General features: G+C 46.2%; 1 protein-coding gene across 1 annotated transcript in view; it reads right to left on the minus strand.

The window, feature by feature from the left end:
• Farp2 (FERM, ARH/RhoGEF and pleckstrin domain protein 2) overlaps positions 1–22,242 on the minus strand; it is a 107,336-nt gene that overhangs the window by 1,850 nt on the left and 83,244 nt on the right. Inside the window, exons 14-25 of the mRNA XM_052193764.1 lie at positions 19,691–19,869; positions 16,304–16,393; positions 15,596–15,729; positions 14,858–14,939; positions 11,779–12,016; positions 9,616–9,746; positions 7,367–7,435; positions 6,642–6,731; positions 2,505–2,587; positions 1,614–1,732; positions 1,190–1,347; positions 15–122 (exon numbers count right to left, since the gene is read on the minus strand). Of these exons, the coding sequence (XP_052049724.1) occupies positions 15–122; positions 1,190–1,347; positions 1,614–1,732; positions 2,505–2,587; positions 6,642–6,731; positions 7,367–7,435; positions 9,616–9,746; positions 11,779–12,016; positions 14,858–14,939; positions 15,596–15,729; positions 16,304–16,393; positions 19,691–19,869 (1,481 nt within the window). The remainder of the gene's footprint in view (positions 1–14; positions 123–1,189; positions 1,348–1,613; positions 1,733–2,504; positions 2,588–6,641; positions 6,732–7,366; positions 7,436–9,615; positions 9,747–11,778; positions 12,017–14,857; positions 14,940–15,595; positions 15,730–16,303; positions 16,394–19,690; positions 19,870–22,242) is intronic.

The raw sequence follows: 22,242 nt of genomic DNA on the forward strand, positions 1-22,242 counted from the left end.
TCAGTTCAACATACCTGGTGTGTTTTATAGAAGAACAAGCAGAAGTTGGTAAAGACCACCCAGAGCTTCTGCCAGCCATTACTGTTTTTGAACTTTCTCAGCAGATATCCTGAAAGCTGGTTCTGTCAGAAAAGAGCATAAATAGCATGTTGCCTTCACTATAATCCCATAACCCTGCCATCTAGCCGGAATACCCACACACAGGTCTCTGCTGTACTCAACATCCTTTTTCTTTTTGTTTCCCCAAGATAGGCTTTCTCTGTGTAGCCCTGGCTGTCCTGGGGTCTAGGACATCTGGGATCAGGCTAGTGGCAAACTCAGATCTACCTGCCCCTGCCTCCCAGTGCCGGGATTATAGGTGTGCACCACCGTGCCCAGCTGATGATCAGCATTCTAAAATAAGTATGGTTGTATACACTTAAGACCTGACTACAGGATGTTAGTCTGGACCGATGTCCCAAACACTTAAGTAGTATACTTATGTAATAAGTAATATTATTAGTTTTGTAATAGATATGTAATAAAATTAGTTTTCTGACAAAAGACAGCACTTAACAAACCTACAAGAGAACAAGATGGAGGTGGTTATAACACATTGAACCAACTTTGGAAGGCTCTTTAAAGTTATGGGGAAGGTATTTAAGTGCAGCACTAGACAAGGTATCCTCAGCCTCCTCTCTGCAGGGCCCGTATTTAATGCATGCTGCCTCACTTCCCAAGAGTCCCCTACCTACTTTAATCTGTAAGTGCCTCAGGCCTCACTAGGGATTCGCTATGTTCTGACCCCTACATACACTCTTGAGCCTGGCCCAGTAGAGTGGGGATGGGGCAGAGGAGAATCTGGAGTCAGGGGAAGGGAGCAGGAATGAGTGTGTGGAGATGCTAGGCTGAACAACTTGAGGTTCTGTGAAGCCAGATGTGTATAAGCACTAATCATTCTGTAAGTAGAGTAATCATCAGGGTGGGAAGTTTGTCCTTTGGGCCTTTCGGCAAATGCCAGCGTGGATGAGCTGCTGCCTCTGCTTCACCATCCTTACAGGATACCCGGTAACATTTGGTGGGAAGTTCCTTTTCAAAGCTTAAGGAGATGAGATCAGTGGAGGAGGGAGCGGTCAACTGGGCCCCTCCCCAGTAACCAGCACACTAGGGGTGAGTAGGTGGCCCACATGTATGTTCATGACAGCCATACCTCAACAGCTGCACTGTGGTCTGCTCTGGACACACTTGTGTTCCGGTACCAGCACACATGCATTGTAGTATTTGCCCGGTGCTGGCTGTTTCCCTCCAGGGAGCCCTGGGTTCCTCGACCATCTTCTGATTCTTCCAGAGAGACTTCATCAGAAGATCCTGAGGAAAGTTAGCAGCTAGTACCACCCACCCATAAGGCTCCTCCAGGATCTGGGAAATAGGCCCTTGGTACCCAATCAGCAGCTAGACAAAATCATGGTGCTAGGATAGCCCAAGAACTCTTCACCTAGGCATAGCCACCAGTTTTTCTTGCGTAGGAGGAAACTCATGGGACCTGGCAGGCTGGCCAAGGTCAGGAAAGCCATTTTTAGAAAAGCTCTCAGTTACAGAGGGGATCTCTTGGGGTGTCTTGAGTCAAAACTCACTAGGGGTACGAGTATACACCGGGCCTCCCAGCAGCACCAGGGCTGAGTCACCAGTATTCTTGGCTGCCTGGATTGCTGCATTCAGGTCCTGCATCCACTTTTCCTTTTCTAGCCGAGTGCTGTAAAGGAAAAAGTCAAGTTAGCCGCCTTCTTGGGGAAGCTCTTCCTGGCCTGGAGTCCTGTCCTTTGTATCAGGGGACAAGTCTGGTTTGGGCATCTGTTCCATTCCCTGGGTCTTGGGGCTAGTCAGAAACACGCCTTCTCCAGCCGGTCACTAGGGTGAGCTGGGAGGAGCAGGGAAAGGAGGGCACAGTGCTGGAATTAGTGAGTTTATTACCAAACATCTTACAAGATTGGATTTGGTTCGTGATTAAGGTGGCATTTCCTGGTGGAGGAAAACCAGATCAGATTTCACTGAGCAGGGATTATACCTGAAGATACCAGAAATTCTCTGGTCTGGAAAGGAGAAAGCCTCCAATTGCTGTGCTGTGACCTCAAGTTGATCTTTTTTTTTTTTTTTTTTTGGTATTTTGGATTTGCTTTTTTCAAGACAGGGTTTCTCTGTATAGTCCTGGCTGTCCTGGAACTCACTCTGTAGACCAGGCTGGCCCAGAACGCAGAAATCTGCCTGCCTCTACCTCCCAGAGTGCTGGGACTGCGCCATCACTGCCGGACCATGATTGGTTTCTTGAATACACAAATGTCAACAAACCTTCCCTGTCTTCAAGGGGAAAGATACTCCTTCCTGTCTACAAGGGGGAAAATAGTCATTTGCCTGCATAACTTGGAAACAGCTGAGTCCCATGATAGGGGTAGAGTTCAGAGGTTGGTATTGAAGTCCTCATCCCTGCATCAGGTCCTGCTCTGACTGAATCATGAAGAGGGCCTTACCTGGCTGCTACCACAATTGTTTTCTGAGCTGCATAGATGGTGAAGCAATGAGGAACAGACCATTCATTCTCACTTTCTTCTACCTGTAGGTGAGAAAAGAGGTGACATCCTATGGGCTATGAATGTTAATTTAGCCTAAACCTGAGGCATACAAAAAATGACTACCAGTAATACTAGGTGCAGCTGGCTTGGAAGGCTTGTACAATCCAAGTCTGGACAACTACAAGGGAAGTATAGGAGGCACACTTGTGCCCCTACATTATGGGAACTGCTTCCAAGTGCCTGAGGTCTGGTCTAAAGACACTGAAATACTCACCGGTGGATCCAACACTATTAGCTGAAAATCAAGCAAAGAAGATGTTGAACATTTCAGTAGTAGGAGCTGGAAAACTCATCATCCTGGGACCATCTTTATCAAATGCAAAAGAAATCCACTGCATACTGATCTTAGCCAAATCATACTGATCTGATGGAACAATTCCAAGATAAAATATTACCAAATCAAACCTAAAACCATATACAGGAAGTATCCTGGCACCAAGCAACATAGATTTAAAGATGCAAAGATTGAAACTACAAAGCTTAGTAACAGACTCCTATCTGAAGTCAGCAAAAGTGATCATTTCTTTACAGACTGAACACCATTGCTGAAAGCCAACCGTTTTAATTCTCATGTCTGAGACTTAAGGAAACTGCTTTAACATGATCAAGCTCCTCTCGAGCTAAGAGCGAGCTACTCTTCTCTGAATAGTTTAGATAAGGAAGTATACTATGCAGCCCTATGCCTGCCAGTTACAGAAGATCCCAAAGAATGGACAATTCCCCTACAGAGCACACAGGATAAAAAAGCACTGAGTTACTCTCAACAAAGTTCTGACATTCTGCTAGCCATTTGTTAGAATGTGGTCTGTTAAACTTACCAAGTTAATATTTAAGTTTCATGTGATTTCAGTTGAAATTCCAGTGGTGTTTTAGAATGGAATTTGTTTAAATGACTCCAAAGTTTATTTGGAATACTTAAATGCATTTTTAAAATGTATTATTATGTATATGATGTGTGTGTACACATGCACACAGTTATCTCTTTCCACTTTCACATGGATCCCAGGAGGCCTGACTTGTCAGGCTTGCACATCAAATACTATATCTACAGAGCTATCGTGCTGGCCCTACAAAGAGAATTTTAAAAGGAGGGTAAGGATGGGGTCGGATGTAGTCTCCACATAGTAACCATCTCCAGTGTGGACGACACTAGTGGAGTGGAAGATACTGCTATAAGCAAAGTATAAGATGAAGGTTGTCACATAACATGAAAGATTCAACAAATGGGGAAAGGACTATATGAAGAAAAAATTACATCCTTAACCAATTACATCTAACAAATGCTAGACATAGTGAGAAATGAAAAATGGGGCTGAAGAAATGGCTCAGCAGTTAAGAGTGCTTGCTGTTGCTTCAGAAGACTGAAGTTTGGTTCCTAGTTCCATTTGGGCAGCTCACAATCATCTGTAACTCCAGCTTCAGGGTATCCAATACCACCTCCTGGTGTTCAAGGGCACCAGTACATATATGCATATATCCATACATAGAAACACAAATAAAAATAAACTTGAAAGACATTTTAAAAAGTGCCACTAGAACTGTGTGTGGTAGCATGCCTATAATATCAGCAGAGGCAGGGACTGGCTGTGAGTTTGAGGCCAGCCTGGTCTACACAGTCCCAAGACAATTAGGGCTACATAGAAAGACCATGTCAAAACATAAAAGCCAAGCCAGGCAGTGGTGGTGCACACCTTTAAGCCCAGCACTCTGGGAGGCAGAGGCAGGTGGATTTCTGAGTTCGAGGTCAGCCTGGTCTACAGAGTGAGTTCTAGGACAGCCAAGGCTACACAGAGAAACCCTGTCTCGAAAAACCAAAATTAAACAAAATAAAAGCCTCATGTTTAGCCTCATTGTGAAATCTTCAACAAATGGTTATGTCATATGTCAGAGGCTATTCCAAAATAAGGCACCTGTACAGGATGGAGTTTTAAGTTCCAATAATTTATGGAGAAACTAAAGGTAATTACTACTTAGCAAAAAGTATTTGTGACCTGGGTCTGAGCAGATGGCTCAGTTCAGATCGTCCGGTCCCGTGTAAAAAGCTGGCCATGATGATGAACGTCTGTAATCCCAGTACCAGAAGGATAGAGACAGGCAGATCCCTGGAGCCCATAGGCTAGCCATTAGCTAAATTGGTGAGTTCTAGGATCAGTAAGAGAGTCTGTCCCAAAAAGTAGGGTGGAAAACAACGCCAAAGATACCTGATGGTGACCCCCGGGCTTCCACATTCGTGCCTATCCCCACAGACACGCACATTTAGAACTCAGTGTGAGCAGCTGAATGATGCTTTGCTGGACAGTGAGGAACAAAGACACTAGAAGCAGCATGTGCTGCGCATAGTGGGGCCACTGTGAGAATGGACTTGAAGATGTTTGAGAGACAGACATTTTTATTTATTTTGTATATGAGTACTTTAAACATTTTTATTTATTTTGTATATGAGTACACTATTTCTGTCTTCAGACACACCAGAAGAGGGCATCAGACCCCATTGCAGATTGTTGTGAGCCACCATGTGGTTGCTGGGAATCGAACTTAGGACCTCTGGAAGAGCAGTCAGTGCTCTTAACAGCTGAGCCATCTCTCCAGTCCCATGGTATATACTCTTAAAAAACCATACTTAACCTAATGAAATGTTAGGTACACAAGCTGCACCAGAGAAGTCAGAGGATGGACCAGTTGCTCAGGATGAATTACCAAGGAAAGAGCAGCGCTACTCACAAAGCAGCTTGTGCAAGTGTCAACCGGCAAGAGGTCACCAGAGCTAACCCTGGAGTGCTGCATCTGGTGATATTTATCTCACATTTTCAGGGCTTCTCTACAGAAATGTGTATTTTAGAAGTAAGCCATCCAACAATGGGGTTGTCTTCCCCAGGCGGCCCCTTGCCAAGTTCATCACAGTAGAGTCACGCATTAACAAACACCCGTTTCAGGCTGAGCAGAGGCCTTCAGAGTCAGGAAGAAAGGACCCTAGCTTGCTGCTGCAGCAGTACACACCACCACAACAGGCAGTGTGAGGGAGAGGCGGCATCCTGAGACGGCAGGATGATGGAAACAGGCAGCACTGCCCTTGCCTTCCATGTCTCCAGGTCAAGTTTCAGGTGGGGTCCCAAGCTTTACATGAAAGGAAGGCAGCCTCTAGAACTTCCCGACTCTCCATGACCTTAAATGGGTTTTAAGAAATTTGTTTTGAGCTTTTTTTTTTTTAATTTTATGCATATGGATGTGTGCGTGCATGTGTATCTGCATCACATACAGTGCCTATGGAGAGAAGAGGTGTCGGATCCCCTGGAACTAGATACGGATGGTTGTTGCTGCCATGTGTGTGCTGGGAATCAAGTGCTGAGCCTTCTCCAGCCCTTTCTTTGTTTTTCAAAGATTTATTTTTGTCCATGTGTGTTTGTGTGTGTCTGTGTGAAGGTGCCCATAGATGGCATTAGGTCCCTGGTGTCTGATACAGGCAATTGTGAGCTGCCTGGCATGGGTGCTGGGCACTGAACTTGTGTCACCTGGAAGAGCAGTGAGCCATCTCTACAGCCCTTAACCAGGGTTGTCATTAACTCCCAAAGGCAGAGTTGATAGACTGGACTGCACTGCGGTCAGTGGTCATCCCGTTTCAGACATCCGTGTGGGTGCATATGCAGGGCACGCATACGGCTCCCAGCAGCTGTGAGCAAGCATAGCCCAGCGAACACAGGCTGTCTGCCCAGCGGACAGTTGTTTTTGGATGAGATTCTTAAACTGCATGGCATGTGAAAGAGCTGACTAATTCCAAGCTGTAGGGAAAGTAAGCACACTGTCAGGTGCTAAAGGAGACCATGGCTGGAGGCTGAAGCTCCAGGCCCATTGGCTGAATACGGTACATTCTGGTGTTCAGAAGAATAATAGTCTTGAGGAATTGAGGCAAACAAAAAAAATCCAACATGGCCTGCTCACCACTGAAAAATCCCAGACTTGCCACTGTGTGCGAGAGGTGGGGCAAAGTCCAGCCTGGTACCTAGAAGGCAACTGTCAGGTAAGCCTGATGGCACTCACCAGCATGCCACGGAGTGGAAGGAAGCCCCGGATCCGGAAATGACTGGCCCCTGTGACACTTTTGCTTGTATACAGCAACATATCTGAGAACTGGGGAGGGAAGCCTATTAGGTAAGTGAACTTTACAAACAAGGGACAAAGCTTCAATATAAGTATAGTCAGACTCTGATGAACTACAGATCTATGCAAGTTACTAGAGACTGCTGGAAAAAAATCACTCCTTGATCCTTTTGACCAGATGAATGTAGTAGCCACAGGGGCCAGCAGAACTGGGGCCAGCCAGCAGTCCCTCTAGTCTGGCCTAGCTAGTAGGAACAGCCAGCAGCTCTGGCTGGTGAGGTCAGCTTCTCCCCTGCATAGATCAGTTCTGGGGCACGTGGAAAGCCTGGGAAGATGAGGACACACGGCCAAATCCTTTGTTCCCATGTTCTTAGGCTAACATTGAGACCCCCTAGCTGTCACTGGGCCACCAGTACATCTCTATAAGTCATTTTGATATTGGCTCTGCTTGTCCTCCCAGAATGTGGGATAGGACCAAATAGGCCAGGGCAGGCAAAGTGCTGCTTCCTGGCTCCCCTGAGTCCCCGTGTGACTGTGAGCTGCCACCTGGGCTGAAGTGTATTAGGGCTGAAGTGGGAGGCAAGGGAACAGCTTTCCTGACAAAACTACACCCACTGATTCCTCCCAGATTGGAGATGCAGTTTGAGGTACTGTGGGAAACATACCAGGAAAAACATCCTCTGTTGCAGGCCCTTCTTGGTGAGCTTGTGAAGGCAGCCCTCACGGATGAACTCCTGAAAGACAATTAGTGTTCCCGTGAACATAGTACAGCAGTCATAGTCCCTTTGCTAGCTGGGACAAAGGTCATGGTGGCCAGCAGCAGCCTCTAGCCTGCTTCCTGCTCACTCATGTACATGTCATAGTATACATGTGGAGGTCAGAAGACATCCCTCTTGTCTAGTCTTCTTCTGGAACTTTGTGGGATCTGAGGATTAAACCAGACCTACGGCACGCACCTCTCCCTGCTGAGCCATCTTGCCAGCCCTGCTGGCTTCTTTAAGCCCTGCTGAACAATAGCTCTCTTGGGGAGTCACGCTACCTTCAATAGTGCCTCTAGTTATCAGAGGCCTATCCTGGTACCAACTCAGTCCTTAGTTGTCTGACCCAAGACAAGGATACCAAGATGTACAGTCATCTAGTGGAGAGACATTTGGGAGACTAAGTGTGCGTCTGAGTTCTGCAGTGGGAAAGGCTGGGCAGAAGCAGTATGAGAAGGGGAAGGGGAAAGTCTCCAGAAACATTATTGGGTGGTTAGAGTTAGCTACCTTGCACTGGAGTATTGAATAAGGAACAAGAACCTAATGCCACACAGGCTTACATCATCAAGGAGCCCCATAGGGTGGTGTGCGCCTTTAACACCTGCCTCAGGAGGCAGGGGCTTGTGGGTCTCTATAAGTTCATGGCCAGCCTGGGCTACATAGTGAGTTCCAGGACAGCCAAGGCTACACAATGATACCCTGTCTCCAAATAAAACAAACAAAAACATCAGAGGAAAGGTGCCAATAGGAACAAAGTGCAGAAGCCGGGTGGGTGCAGCCTGCACATACCAAGTAAGGCACAAGAAGGCTTTACGTGCTCACCGACACAGGATGAAGAGACAGCCCTAGGAGAACAGTGGCAGAAAGGTCTACCTCGCTGTATGTGAACACCTGTAGTACTTAGTAGGGCCGGTTCCTAAGCTTTCTTACTCCAGTCCTATGTCAACAGTAGAGTCAGGAGCAGAAGCATCTGGTAACAGTGTACAGCCAAGAGACACTAACCCTTGGAGCAGAACTGGAAGTCCAGAAGGAGGCCACATCTCTACCGGGCTTTTGATTTTTTATAAGGAGGACAGGCCCATTCTACAGATGTGCCAGGGCAGCCTGATACCTGTGTGCATAGGACTAAAACCAGCCTGATCTGGAAGAGGCCTGGGCATGTGGCTCCCTAGGTGCTTGCCTGCCGTGCACGAAGCCTGGGCACCACACAGACCAGGTGCTGGGATCACACCTGCAGTTCCTCACTCGGGAGGTGGAGGCAGGAGGACAGAAGGACGAGAAGTTCAAGGTCATCCTTAAATACACATGAATTTGAGGCCAGCCTGGGTTACATGAGTCCCTGCTAAAGGGGGGGGGGGGGGAGGGAAAGAAAAAGAAAAGCAAACTACTAGAAGAAAAATACATAGGTTAGGAAATATCTTCTGGTATATGACACCTAAGGTACAAACAAGTACGGATAACTTGAATGCCATTAAAAGTTTTATAAGTTTTAAATGAGATAACCCACGGGGGTAAAAAGACAACTCAGGGAGGGAGGAAGCATTATACGCATTGTCTGGTTGCTTTCACTCCAGACTTCTGAGATGGAGTCTCATGATACAGCTAAACTGGCCTCACTGTCAAGGTCTCCCGCCTCAGCTCCAAGTGCTGGGATTACAGCTGTGAGCACCGTCCCTGCTACTGCACGTGCGTTTCCTTTAGTCTTCTGACACCTTATGGGGTGGCTCGCCCACACTGTATTTACCAGAATGGGCTCGGACTACTATTGGACTTGGGCTGTCTGTCTGTCTGTCTCCCTCCCTCCCTTCCAGATGTATGTGTTTTATATATGTGAGTACACTCACTGTCTTCAGACACACCAGAAGAGGGCATCAGATCCCATTACAGATCCATGGTTGTGAGCCAATTGCTGGGAATTGAACTCAGGACCTCTGGAAGAGCAGTCAGTGCTCTTCACTGCTGAGCCATCTCTCCAGCCACCTTGGGAGTTTCTTTTTAAGGTGATAAAAATGTTCTTAATTAATGATGACAACAGACCTTGGTGAGTTCACTAAGAACCACAGATTATGTACTATAAAAGGTGAGTTATAGGCTATTTTAATAAAATTCAGTTAAAGACAATATGTATAAACTCTTCCCCAGGTATGACCACTCACCCGTCCTGGAGCGATGAGGTTTTCTACACCGACCAGGTCTCGCTGCAGCTCCGTCAGCTTCTGGAGGTTCTCCAGCCGGGTTAAACTAGGCTGGAGCTCCGTAGTCACTTCTGTAATGGCCTTCAGTGCCTCTGTGTAGACAAGGCCCTCAGTTTAGACCCCTGAACAAGACAGCCCTCTCTGCCTTGTGAAAGAGCTAGTATCCTACAGGGTGGCTTTAATTTGAGGCACTTCAGAGTCCTGACAGGGCTTTGGCTCACTGGCATTCAGTAGTCACAGAATGCTGAGTGCAGTCCCCTGCGGACGCATGCCCTGGAACATCGGCTTTGTTGAACGGAGTGGTCTGCCAGCTGACATGGGCTGTCAGAGGAAAGCAGGCTCTGTACAGAACGAAAGCACTAGTAGTTCTTTTTCTGCTCTATTTTTGATTGTTGTTTCTTGAGACAGGGTTTCTGTGTAAGTCCTGGCTATTCTGGAACTCGCTTTGTAGACAAGGCTAGCCTCAAACTTAGAGATCCTTGTGCCTGAGCCTCCAGAGTGCTGGGATTAAAGTGTGCCCCACCAGGCCCAGCTTGCACTGTTAGCGCTTGAAGGAGATTAGATCATTATGTCTTAAATATTTGATGAAATTAACTTCTTTCTTGTAAGAGATGCTCACCTATAGTTGAAGCAAATGTAAGAGGTCAATAAGGAAGGAAACACACTAAGATAAACATAGAATTGGACACCAGCCTCGAATAGGCTATGCTAGCTGCAAACAGCTACCTATCTAGTCATCTCTGTACTGCCCACAATGCAGTGACCTGACTCCCTGCTGGAACCACTCAGAGGGACTGCTCTCCTTTCTTAAAACAAGTTTTATTTTCAATTGAGTGTATATATTTGTGTGTGTCACACACACACACACACACACACTCATGGTTTATGATTCTGGGCAAATCTGAGTGCAGAAACCCTCAGAGTGTAGAAAAGGGCATTGGATCCTCTGGAACTGGGGTTAGTGGAGAGTGTGAGACACCTGAACATAGACGCTGGGAGCCAAACGTGGGTCCTCTCCAAGGGCAAGTGTCCTAACCACCGAGTCATCTTAGCTCCCTGTTCCTCCTTTTATCAGGACCCTCTCCCGCCTGGCCGCAGAGCCTCTCATTTGTGATCCCCCCACCAGCAGCAGCTTGATAAGGTCTCCAGGCTGCGCTAACCCCCACCCCATCTCAGCACTCTCCTGAAAGGGCTCATGAGGCCCCAGAAGAGCTTTCAGTTTGCAGCATTCAGAGACAAGAGCCAAGTAAGAGGGAGACACACAGCAACACCATTATCTTTGACAAACCGTAAACATGGTCTTTAAAATGACATGTACACAGCGTTGAAGATGTCAGCAAGAACTGAAGATACCATCACAGTCTGCCGAGAGCCATGCGCAGCTCCACTCTGCAGTCTGAGACTTTGCTTTGCCCCACAGAGGGCCTGGGTTCAGTTTCCAGCACTCACATGTCAGCTCACGGCTGCCTGCAGCTGCAGCTCCAGGGGACTCACTCCAGGGACCCTGCTGCCTCAACCTAAGTAGCCCAGATTTCATCCATGCACCACAATTCCCAGATAATTATATATTTATTAATAATTTCAATGACTTATAGACAGAAACCTCCTGGAGTATATTTATGCTATAACTAAAAGTTCTATTTGTAGATGAACAACATTTAAACTTTATTCTTTTTGTCACTTTAACAAATAAAAAAAATGAGTTTATGTATGTCAGAAACTTCCAATAGGACACCTGGCTAAAATGTTTGGTAAGTTTTAGAGGCTTCCAGGACAGAAATACCCACAAGAACCAGGTCATTCTTGGATACTCCCAACCCCCAGTGCCCCTGTCAGCTGTAAGTGGTCCTGACAATAGGAGACCACCCTGGCCACAGTACCCCACCTCACGTAAGATATCAAGGCCTGAGAAGGACTGTGCCTGGGGAACAGAGACAGGTCCTGAACCAGTGCAGTCTGGACCCTGGTTCCTGCAGCAGTTAAGAAGAGGAAAGACCATGGCCTGTTCTGACTCCTGGGTTGTCAGCCCTTCTGGAGTAGAGCCAGTGTAGTCTGTGCTTCTACCTCCGCTCCATTGCTACTTAGCTCTCAGAGTATAAGGCCCAGTGCACAGCGCACACTCACCGTGGCAGTCGGCATAGTCGCGGTGCCCTGGCGGGTAGTGAGCACACAGCCGGCTCAGCAGCAGCCGGTAGTGCACCAGCCTCTGGACGGGCTTCAGCAGGAAGGTGTTGAGAGGCAGGTAGCACACCTTCTGGAGCTCAAACTCTTTGTAGACGGCCTCCAGCTTTTTACAGTGTTTTGTGGCCTTTTCCAGTTCTATTAGGACCTCATCATGTCTTTGGAAGTAGCTAGAAAATTCCTATTGAGGTACAAAAGGATGTTTAGGGGAAGAGATGGCAGTATGGTAGGCGGAATATCAGCGTGTCTGCCTTCACATCGTAGCTGGGAAAACTGGCAGCATAACACGGATGCACAGTGTGGTATGCTCCTGCCTCCCTGCCTTCCACTCCATCCTGTGGGCACCATATTCCATTTCCAGGGGCGAGCACTCCTCAACTGCTGGTCCTCACCATAACCACTGCTGACTGATCTCTCCCTGAAATCTTGTATGATAAGAGACCACGAGCTTTTCCTGGATTTATGGAGTAAGAATGAACCTCAGAGGCTAGAGGAGCTGGAGCTTACCTTAAGGACACACTGAGCCCTGGGCAAGAACCACTCAGCTTCTGATCTCCGTCCAGGTCCAGTGTTAACTCAGTTATTGGAGAGAGGGAGGAACCATGTTTTGGGAAATCCTGTCCTGAGAAGACTGTTCTGAGGGATCCTGTGTTGGTTCTGAGAATTCTGTGCTAGATAAAGCCTGATTTGAGGGTGATGCTGTGCTGACAACTTGTTCTGAGGATCACTGCTCTAAAAGGAACGTTGCTCTGAGGCTGACTATTCTGCTGGGAGCCCTGTTTAGAGGATTCTGCCCTAAGGGTAAGTATGCTGGATATTCTGAGGGACACTGGTGGGTAAGTTGTCTAAGGAAATGTTTTGGGAGAATGACCTACTCTGAGAGAAACCCTGTTTTAGGAAATTATAAAGAGGGCTGGAGAGATGGTTCAGCGGATTAGAGCACTGACAGCTCTTCCCTAGGTCCTGAGTTCAAATCCTAGCAACCACATGGTGGCTCACAACCATCTGTAGTGGGATTCGATGTCCCTTTCTGGTGTGTGTGAAGAGAGTGACTATGTACTTATATACATAAAATAAATAAATAAATATTTAAGAAAAATAGAAATTATATTGAAAGAAATACTGCTCTGGGGAAAGGTTTTCTGGAGGGAAACCTGCTATGAAGAACCCCATTCAGAGAGAAAGGCTGCGACCAGGAAATCCTATTCTGAACTCATTCCCAAGGGATGATGTTCTGAAGGAGGGATAAAAGATAATCATACTGGAGGAACGCTGTTCTGAGGAGACCCCTTTCTTGGGAAAAGCCTTATATCTCCTTCTTCCTTAAAAAATAATACACAAGGTGTCAAGTAGCACAGGCTGACCTCAAACTCAGTGTGTAGCTCAGGATAGCCCAGAATATTTTTTTGCGATAGGATTTTCCTCTACACATCCATGGCTCTGCCTGCTTCCCAAGTACTGGGAGGATTTAAAGTGTTCACCACCAACTGGGTGGTAGTGGCATGCACCGTAATCCCTGCACTAGGGAGGCAGAGGCAGGCAAACTTCTGTGAGTTTGAGGCCAGCCTTGTTTATACAGTGAGTTCCAGAACCGCCAAAACCACACAGAGAATCCAGTCTCCCACTCTTCCCAACAGACGCACAAAAGAGTGTACACTACCATGCCCTCTCAGAAGAGGGCACCAGATGAAACTGAAGTTACTTACACACTGGGTGCTGGGAACCCAACCCAGGACCTCTGCAAAAACTACAAGTACTCTAACCTCTGAGATGTCTCTCTAGTGTGGGAGTGTTGTTTTGAGCAGAACACTGCACTAAGGGGGAACCTTACCTCTGAGAGGACACATGCTTAGGAGTCTGCACTATCCTGTGGAGCTGTGTTCTGAGGTGGGAAGGCTGCTGTAGGAAAATGCTACTTTGGGAAAGGTAACCTGAAGGGAACCCTAAGGAATGCTGTTAGGAAAGCGGTCCTCAAAGGCCCACTCCACTGGGCAATCCCTCCTGAAACTGTGCTCTGCAGGCCCTGTCTGACAAGAGCTACTCTAAGGGAAATTCTCTTTTGAAGAAAACAGGTTTTTTTTTTTGTTTGTTTGTTTTTTGTTTTTTTGTTTTTTTTGTTTTTTTTCCTGAGAGGCCTCTATATTTTAAGCTCATCTGTCTTAGGTGAAGTCTAGTCCTGGGATCTGATGCTTTGAGGGGAACCTTGTTACACCCTGAGGGACGCTCCTCTGAGAAGGCCTCTGTTATGAAGAGACTCTCTTGTGAGTGTTAGTCTCACGGGAGAACCATGCTCTGAGGAGCCTGCTCTGAAGGAAATCCCTTCCAGGAAAACCCTGAGATGGACTGTGTTTATTGGGAGACCATTTTGAAAAACACTATGAACAACACAGTTGAATCAATACTGCTATTAAATGTAGAACTTTGCTTGTCAGGGGATAGTTTTGAAAAGGATTTACTCTCCTGTGCTGAGTGGAGAGGTCAGGTGCAGACTGTGCTGAGCTGAGCAGAGAAGCCTCGTTGGGGAGGAGCCCTACTGTGGAGAATGTGAAGATGAACTTGTTTTTGGGAATGCTGTTATAAGGGGGACACTGTTGTAAGGGGGACACTGTTGTGAGGGGGACACTGTTGTGAGGGGGACACTGTTGTGAGCGGGACACTGTTGTGAGCGGGACACTGTTGTGAGGGGGACACTGTTGTGAGGGGGACACTATTGTGAGGGGAACACTGTTGTGAGGGGGACACTGTTGTGAGGGGGACACTGTTGTGAGGGGAACACTTGTGAGGGGACACTGTTGCGAGGAGGACACTGTTGTGAGGACACTGTTGTGAGGGGAACACTGTTGTGAGGGGACACTGCTGTGAGGGGACACTGTTGTGAGGGGGACACTGTTGTGAGGGGACACTGTTGTGAGGGGAACACTGTTGTGAGGGGACACTGTTGTGAGGGGACACTGTTGTGAGAACAACACTGACGAGTTTTCATTCATGGCTCTTATGCTAGGCCTGAGCTAACCTGTCTTACCTTTAACTGACGCATGTTCCGGAGCAGGATGTCCCCAATTCGTTGATGATCACCTTTTAAGTGGGCACTAGAGGGCCCTTCCCTGGATTCAGAGGAACAAGAAGGTTTATAAATATCAGGAACACTTATAGAAAATACCATGATTTGATAACAACTTGCTTTAGTCTTTTTTTTTTTTTTTTTTTTTTTTTTTGAGACAGTGTTTGACTATGTAGCTGAAGCTGGCCCCAAATGTGATTCTTCTGTTTCTGTGTCCCTAGTGCTAGATTATGGGCATGCATGTGTCACTTCACCTAGCAGTTCGACATGAATGTGTTTTGAGGAGGAAAGAATTTAAATTGACAGCAGTTACTGCATTTTGCTAAATACGATAGGAACCAGGTGAAGATGGATTATTCTTTTAAAATTTGCTCTCTTTTCTGGAATGGGGAATGAATAAAATTTGATTTATTTTATCTTTCCCAAGAGGGTTTTGGAATACACCTCAATGAAATAATTGTTATTCTGAAGATGGGAATTTCCTGATGCTAGTGATGGTGTCAAGGGTAGGTCCTACCTAGGCTCAGAGCAGAGGTTCAGGGCTCAGAGACTGCTTGTATAGACCTCATCCCAAGGTGCTACCAGTGTGTGCAGTAGAGGTCCAGGGTATGGGAGCCACTGTGTGGAAGTCACAGAAGGTGGGAGTCCTCTGCGGAGCGAGTCAAGCACATAGTACCATAAGGTGCACAGCATTGTTACCAGAGTGCCAGCCTCTGTTCCACCTCATGAAGGAAGCCTCGATGGAACTCATAGACTGGATCGATGTTGGAGAAAAGCAGGGTCATCAGGGCTGCAGGCATGGCTTCCTCCTTGATCACCACACTTCTGAACCACTGTGGGAGGAGTTTGGCTTGGTGAGAGGCTCAGCTGGGACTGAAAGGCCACGCCCCCCTGAGGTCTTGTGACCTGGAGACACCAAGCAGAGTTCCTCCAGGATATAAAGATGGCTTAAGTCAGCATTCTGCATATCCTCTTTGTGAACTGTATAATTGTGAAATTTAAACAAAACAATTCTAGTTCGAAGCTTACAGAAAGATATATTATTCTAAGCTTTGTAGCTCTATGAAAAGAAATTAGCATTCTTTTTGTTTGTGTTTTTAAGGCAGGGATTCTCTGTATTGCCTTGGCTGTCCTGGAACTTTCTCTGTAGACCAGGCTGGCCTTGAACTCAGCAATCTTTGTGCCTCTGCTTTCTGAGTGCTGGGATTAAAGGTGTCCACCACCAATGCCTGGCAAGACATGAGCATTCTGACATGATCAGACATCATGCTGTAAGGCAAATATATTCAACAGAATTTCCATATGTAGTCCTCAAGTTTGTCAAGACATTCCTCAGGATGGAGCATCCATGTTTATATCTAAAACATAATAAGAAAAACCAAAGAGATGAGGACTAAGGTTTCATACCACAGTGATAACTTCTAAATCCTTCAGGTAGGTTCGTTCTGTAGCGAGAATCTCCTTGGCTATGAAATAGGCCTCATCTTCCGGCATGTGCTGAAAAAGGCAGAGAGAACCATGAGTGTGTTTCTGGGGACTTGCCACCCTCTTGAGTCAGGGAAAGCCTGATGTTCGTAACATGTTCTGCTCAAGCTAACAGAATTTTTGGAAAATCCTGCCATAATCCTAAAGGGATTTACTGCAAATGAAAGGTTCATTTGATTTGTCTGTGGCATGCCTGCATGTACGGTTGTGTATAAGTGCCCGCAGAGGTCAGGAGGGCCCTGGATGAATTTTAAGTGATCTATGAACCAGTTGATGTAGGTGCTAGGAACTGAATCCAAGTCCTCTTCAAAGGTAGCAGATGCTCTTAACTGTGTAGCCATCTCTCCAGCTTGGAGGTTTACTTCTCTCAATATTTCCTCCTCATTGTACCTTATTCTTTGGAAAAATAATTTCTATTCAAATATTAATATATGTAAACAAAACTGAGACTTATTATTAGTTTTGTGATGGAATTATGTTCTTCTATCACTGCCATTATTGGGTTTATGTTTAAACATATATGTATGTAATTACGGGCTGGAGAGATGGCTCAGTGGTTAAGAGCCCTAGATACTCTTCCAGAGGTCCCAGGTTTGAATTCCAGCACCCACATGGTGGCTCACAACCACCAGCCCTAAGAGACTCTGACAACTTCTGTGGGCACAGGAAACTCATGGTACACATATATACATAGAGGTAAAACACCCATAAATGTGAATATAAATAAATAAAAACATGTTTGTGTGTGATTAAAATAATTAAACATAGCCTAGCGATATGGTTCAGCCTAAAAAATGAAAAACAATTAAACTTATTTCATAAAAGTAATAAAGCAACAACAGTAAACAAAAATAAAACCATAAAAACCCTACCAGTACATATTCTGCGTGTGCTTAAGTCAAGGTGCAGACTGGCTGTGTACTCCCTGAATGTGCAGGCGGACCCCAGTCCAACCCCAGGCCTGGCTTCTAGCAGCTTCCCCTTTGCTCGTTAGCACAGGACCTAAGATGGCTCTATCCAAGGAGTCATGAGTCTGCATCAGGATGTGTCTGTCTACTGTGTAGATGCATCATTCAAAGTTCATGGGGGCTGCAAATCATGGCAGAATGTAGTCATGGAGAATCAAGGTGGGAAGGACTGAAGGCCAGAAGGAATGTGATCAGGCACAAAATCACTTGGAGTGAGAGTGGGCCAGCAAACGGGGAACGGAAAGGAATGGGAAGTGATGTGGAACAGAAGACAGGTGAGAGACAGCCATCTGCCCTCTGGTGCTTTGGGGTCAATGTGAACACACTGTGGTATGCTTGTACACAGGATGCAAGCAGACCTGGAGGAGCAGACAGGAGCCTCAAGAACTTCTGTGCAAGTGTCTGTTGAGATGGTGCTGGTGTGAATGTTATATGCAAACTGACAGAGACAGCAAGAATGACTGCAGCAAGTTCTGGCCTAGGCCAAGGGAAAGATCATGTGTAGCCACCAGAGGTGGGAAGGCTGGGACAGTTCTGGGAGGAAGAAGAGACTGACTTTGCACAATAACCTTTGATGCCTTACGGGCCACATAAAGAGAAGTGTTCAAGGAGATCCCGCTGGAGGCCTATGTTTGGGGACCACATCTTCTCTCTGGGCCTCTGATTTAGTTCAAGACAGTGCAATATTCTCTCAGTCTCTAGAATAAAGGACTAATGAGGTGTTGTCTTAGGGTTTCATTGATGTGGAGAATCACCATGAGCAAAGCAACTCTTCTAAGGGACAACATTTAATTGGGGCTGGCTTGCAGTTTCAGAGGGTTAGTCCAGTATCAAGGCAGGAGCATGGCTGACGTGGGCTGGAGGAGAAGCCAAAAGCTCTCCATCTTGATACAAAGGCAGATAGGAGAAGACTGGCTTTCAAGTGGCTAGGAGGAGGGTCTCATTGCTCACCTCTACAGTGACACACTTCCTCTAACAAGGCCACACCTGCTCTAACAAGGCCACACCCACTAATAGCCCCACTCTGGGCCAAGCATATCAAACCACCACAGGCGTGTTCCTCTTATGTGGCTTGGAGCTCACGGAATGGTGGCTGTGGATTTAGTGTCTTCTACCCAGCAGAAAGATGCACTGCAGTAATCCATACTGCCAGCACCCTTCAGAGCCAAGTCCTGTCCTCTCCTCAGAATCCATGTACATTCTCCCATCAGCTCTTCTCAAATAATTCAACAGCCCTGATCCCTGGCTCCGTCCTTGCTCTCTCTGTGTTGTTCCTGGAGTATGGGTCTTTTCCCCAAGAAAGCAGCTCACATACTTTTCTAACCTTCTATATTTTATTGTATTCTGTGCCATAAAACATTTTTTAAAAATTCAAATCCATGGGGTGGTGGTGGTGCACGCCTTTAATCCCAGCTTTTGGGAGTTAGGAAGGCAGATCTCTGGAGTTCAAGGTCAGCCTGGTCTACAGAGTGAGTTCCAGGACAGTCAGGGTTACAGAGAAACCCTGTCTTGCAGAAAAAAAAAAAGAGCCCTTTTCTGTGATGGTACCTGAGACAGGTCTCACCTACTGGGCACCTATTATATACCTAGCTGATGCTCAAAACCCCTAGTTCATCCTCTAAGAGATTACATGATGGCTGTCTATTTTTATAAATATTTCTATTTCTAATAATGGCATCTCTTCTCTCCCCAACCCTTTGACTGCCAGCAAAGCTGTATTCCCAGGCTGGCTGTCTTAAGGCAACTGGCTGTCTCTGGCATCTATGAGTAAGTGTGATCTTCTGCTCCATAATTCTCTACTGCATATTCAAAATGTGCCCTCACTACAAAGACCTACAGGAAGACTGGCAACCTTCTGCCATAACGCTTGTGTCCTGTCAAAAAGACCAGGACTCCCACTTCAGGCACTAGTCTCTAAAGTTGGCCAGGTCCCCTTCTCACCACAAAGTCCCATCTGAGAGCCTCCTGAGCCCCAACCAATCTTCCTTTGGCAACATATCTCCAAGTCATTTAGCTGTAAGCAAGGAGAGAGGAAGGGAGGTAGAAGGGAAAGCAAGAAGGGAGGGGTAGTGAAGTCCTGCAGGGAATGTCCTGTTCCTTTCCCACCTATTTTCAGTATCCAGCCTAACACAAACCCAGAGTGCCAAAATAGTCTATTATACAAACAAGGATAACAGAACCTTAGGTTCTAAGAGTTACAGAAGTGTCTTAGACAGGGATTTTGCTGATGATCCGTGTAAGGTTATGGGGTGTGAGCTGAGTCTTTTCCTGCCCACCCTGGTGCTCCTGAGTTAGGCCTTGCAAACCAGACCCCAGCAGCACTCAGCTCTGCGTGGCCCACCTTGTGTTTCTGTTCTTCTTGGTTGTCCATCCTGGCTGTACCAGCGCCACTGAGGACAGGGCTTAGCACAGGGGATGATCCCTGCTCAGCTGTGCTCAGAGAGGCCTGAAGCTCAGGGCTCAGGCTCAGTTGGCTCTTCAGGCTGGAGGGAGAAGGCTGAGGACTATCCATAGAAAAGCCTAGAAATGAGGTAGGGTGGAGTGAAAGTGAGAACGGCTGTGCAGTTGGCCTCCCTCACACTAGCCCGGCTGAAAACCTCACACTGCCATTAGCGTTTGTGGAAAATGTTCGCAGTGTGTCACATGCAGTCCCAGTCCCAGACACCACACACACACACACACACACACACACACACACACACACAGGGTGATGGCTACGATGTGACTCCTCATGGCCTAGGTTGTGTTTCCAGGGGCTCCACAGGAGGGAGAAGTAGTAGGCTCTGTGGAGGGGAGGCAGGGATCTGCGCCATCACCCATGTTGCTCACCTGAAAGGCACACCTAATTTTAGGCCCATGTTACTAGTGATTTATTAAAACGCTAGATAACATCAAGTTATTCATTTCACAACTTGCCCCCTGGTTGTGAGGATGCTCTACCGCCAGGCCTCCTCAAGGGTGTCTGCTTTCAAAGGAAGAGTCTCACCACCTGTGGTTAAAGTCCTCAAGTGAAGTCCTCTATAGTGACCCGTTCATAAGACCAAACCTTGCTATGAGGATAGCCAGCCTGAGCCCCCACTCCCTGGACTGGCACAATCCTCTGGCCAGGGCAGCTTCCGGTGTGGCTGGAGCAGAGGGGGTCCTTATTTTCACATTGACAAAGTCAGAGATCTGCAAGGACCTCACCTGCTGATGTTGTGACAGCATTCAGATAGAACTCAGCTGTGGAATATTTCACAAGTCATGTTTTTTTGGGGGGGGGGATTTGGTTTTTTCGAGACAGGGTTTCTCTGTATAGCCCTGGCTGTCCTGGAACTCACTCTGTAGACCAGGCTGGCGTCAAACTCAGAAATCTGCCTGCCTCTGCTTCCCAGAGTGCTGGGATTACAGGTGTGCACCACCACCACCCAGTACAAGTCATGTTTTAAGGCAGAAGAAAGCATTCATTGACAGAAAACCTAGATGATGTTGGTATATGAAAGTTTAACAACCTGTTTATTAAAATTTGCTTTATTGGGGCTGGAGAGATGGCTCAGAAGTTAAGAGCACTGATTGCTCTTCCTAAGGTCCTGAGTTCACCAGCAACCACATGGTGGCTCACAACCATCTGCAACGAAACCATCTGTAATGAGATCTGATGCCCTCTTCTTATGTGTCTGAAGACAGCAACAGTGTATTCATACATATAAATAAATAAATCTTTAAAAAAATTTGCTTTATTACATATTTAGTTGAAACAAGCTAAACATTAATGATATAAACTTAAACCTGCCACCCAGATGTTCAATCTTTATCTCTTTGATGGGAATCAAAGTGGAGCCATCTCTCTGTACTATCCTGAAGTGTGGGTTATTTCCTGTGAGACTACATCCCAGAGACATACTATTTATGGTTTATGCTCTAAAGTCTTTGTCACTGATATGACAGAATTGCATAATTAGGTCCTTTTGCAAAATTAAAATTCAGAGAAAATGTAGTTTATGAATAATTATACTTCATAACTATACTGTTTAAAATATAGTAGCTGTGATATTTTACATTCAATTATAAAAATGTCAAAGATCACCACTTTCCCCACATTCCCAGTGTTTCCCACAGTATCACACTTGAAGATTTGAAGTCTAGAGCAAGTTCTAGTGGACAGTGACCAGAAAGTTTCTGGAATACAAAAGAATATACAAAGTATGGGTCATCCTGTAATCTTAGCTCTTTGTAAGCGAGCAGCACTGCAAAGCTCTGCAGAGCAGCAAGGCTCTGTCTCAAAACAAAACAAAATAAAACAGAATGCCCCACCCCAAAACCAAATCCAAACCAGAAAAAACAAAACAAGATTCCTGCTGAGGCTGGCAGGATGGTCTGTGATTAAGAGCACTCGTAGCTCTTCTAGGGGATGCAGGTTTGGTACCCAGCAAGGGCATGGTGGCTCTCAACCATCTGTAACACCAGTTTCTGTGGCTCTGACGTTCTTTTGACGTCGGTGGGCACCAAGTGTGCATGTAGTAGTATGCATATATACATGCAGATAAAATGCTCATAAACATAAAATAAAAATAAACATCTTTAAAAAGGGTTGCCACAAAATTAGATATTAATTGTTAGTAGCAGAACCGGAACCTGCAGAAATGGTGTACTTCCAGGATGCCATTAGGACTGGTAATCAGCGGAAAGCCAGTGTAAGGGGAATGGCCATTCGGGCAGGAGACACAACTGCCAACAAACAGACCTTCAGTACCCTATAAAGAAGGAAGATGCCATTTTGGGATATATCATTAGGTTTAGTATAAACTGCTTTTGGTTCTATGGCAGTTAAAATTACTATAACTGTAAATCAGTTGATATCACTGTAAATTTTTTCTATTTTATAAAAAAGTCATCAACTCAAAATTTAGCAAA

This window comes from Apodemus sylvaticus, chromosome 9, assembly GCF_947179515.1.
Source record: "Apodemus sylvaticus chromosome 9, mApoSyl1.1, whole genome shotgun sequence".
NCBI lineage: Eukaryota > Metazoa > Chordata > Mammalia > Rodentia > Muridae > Apodemus > Apodemus sylvaticus.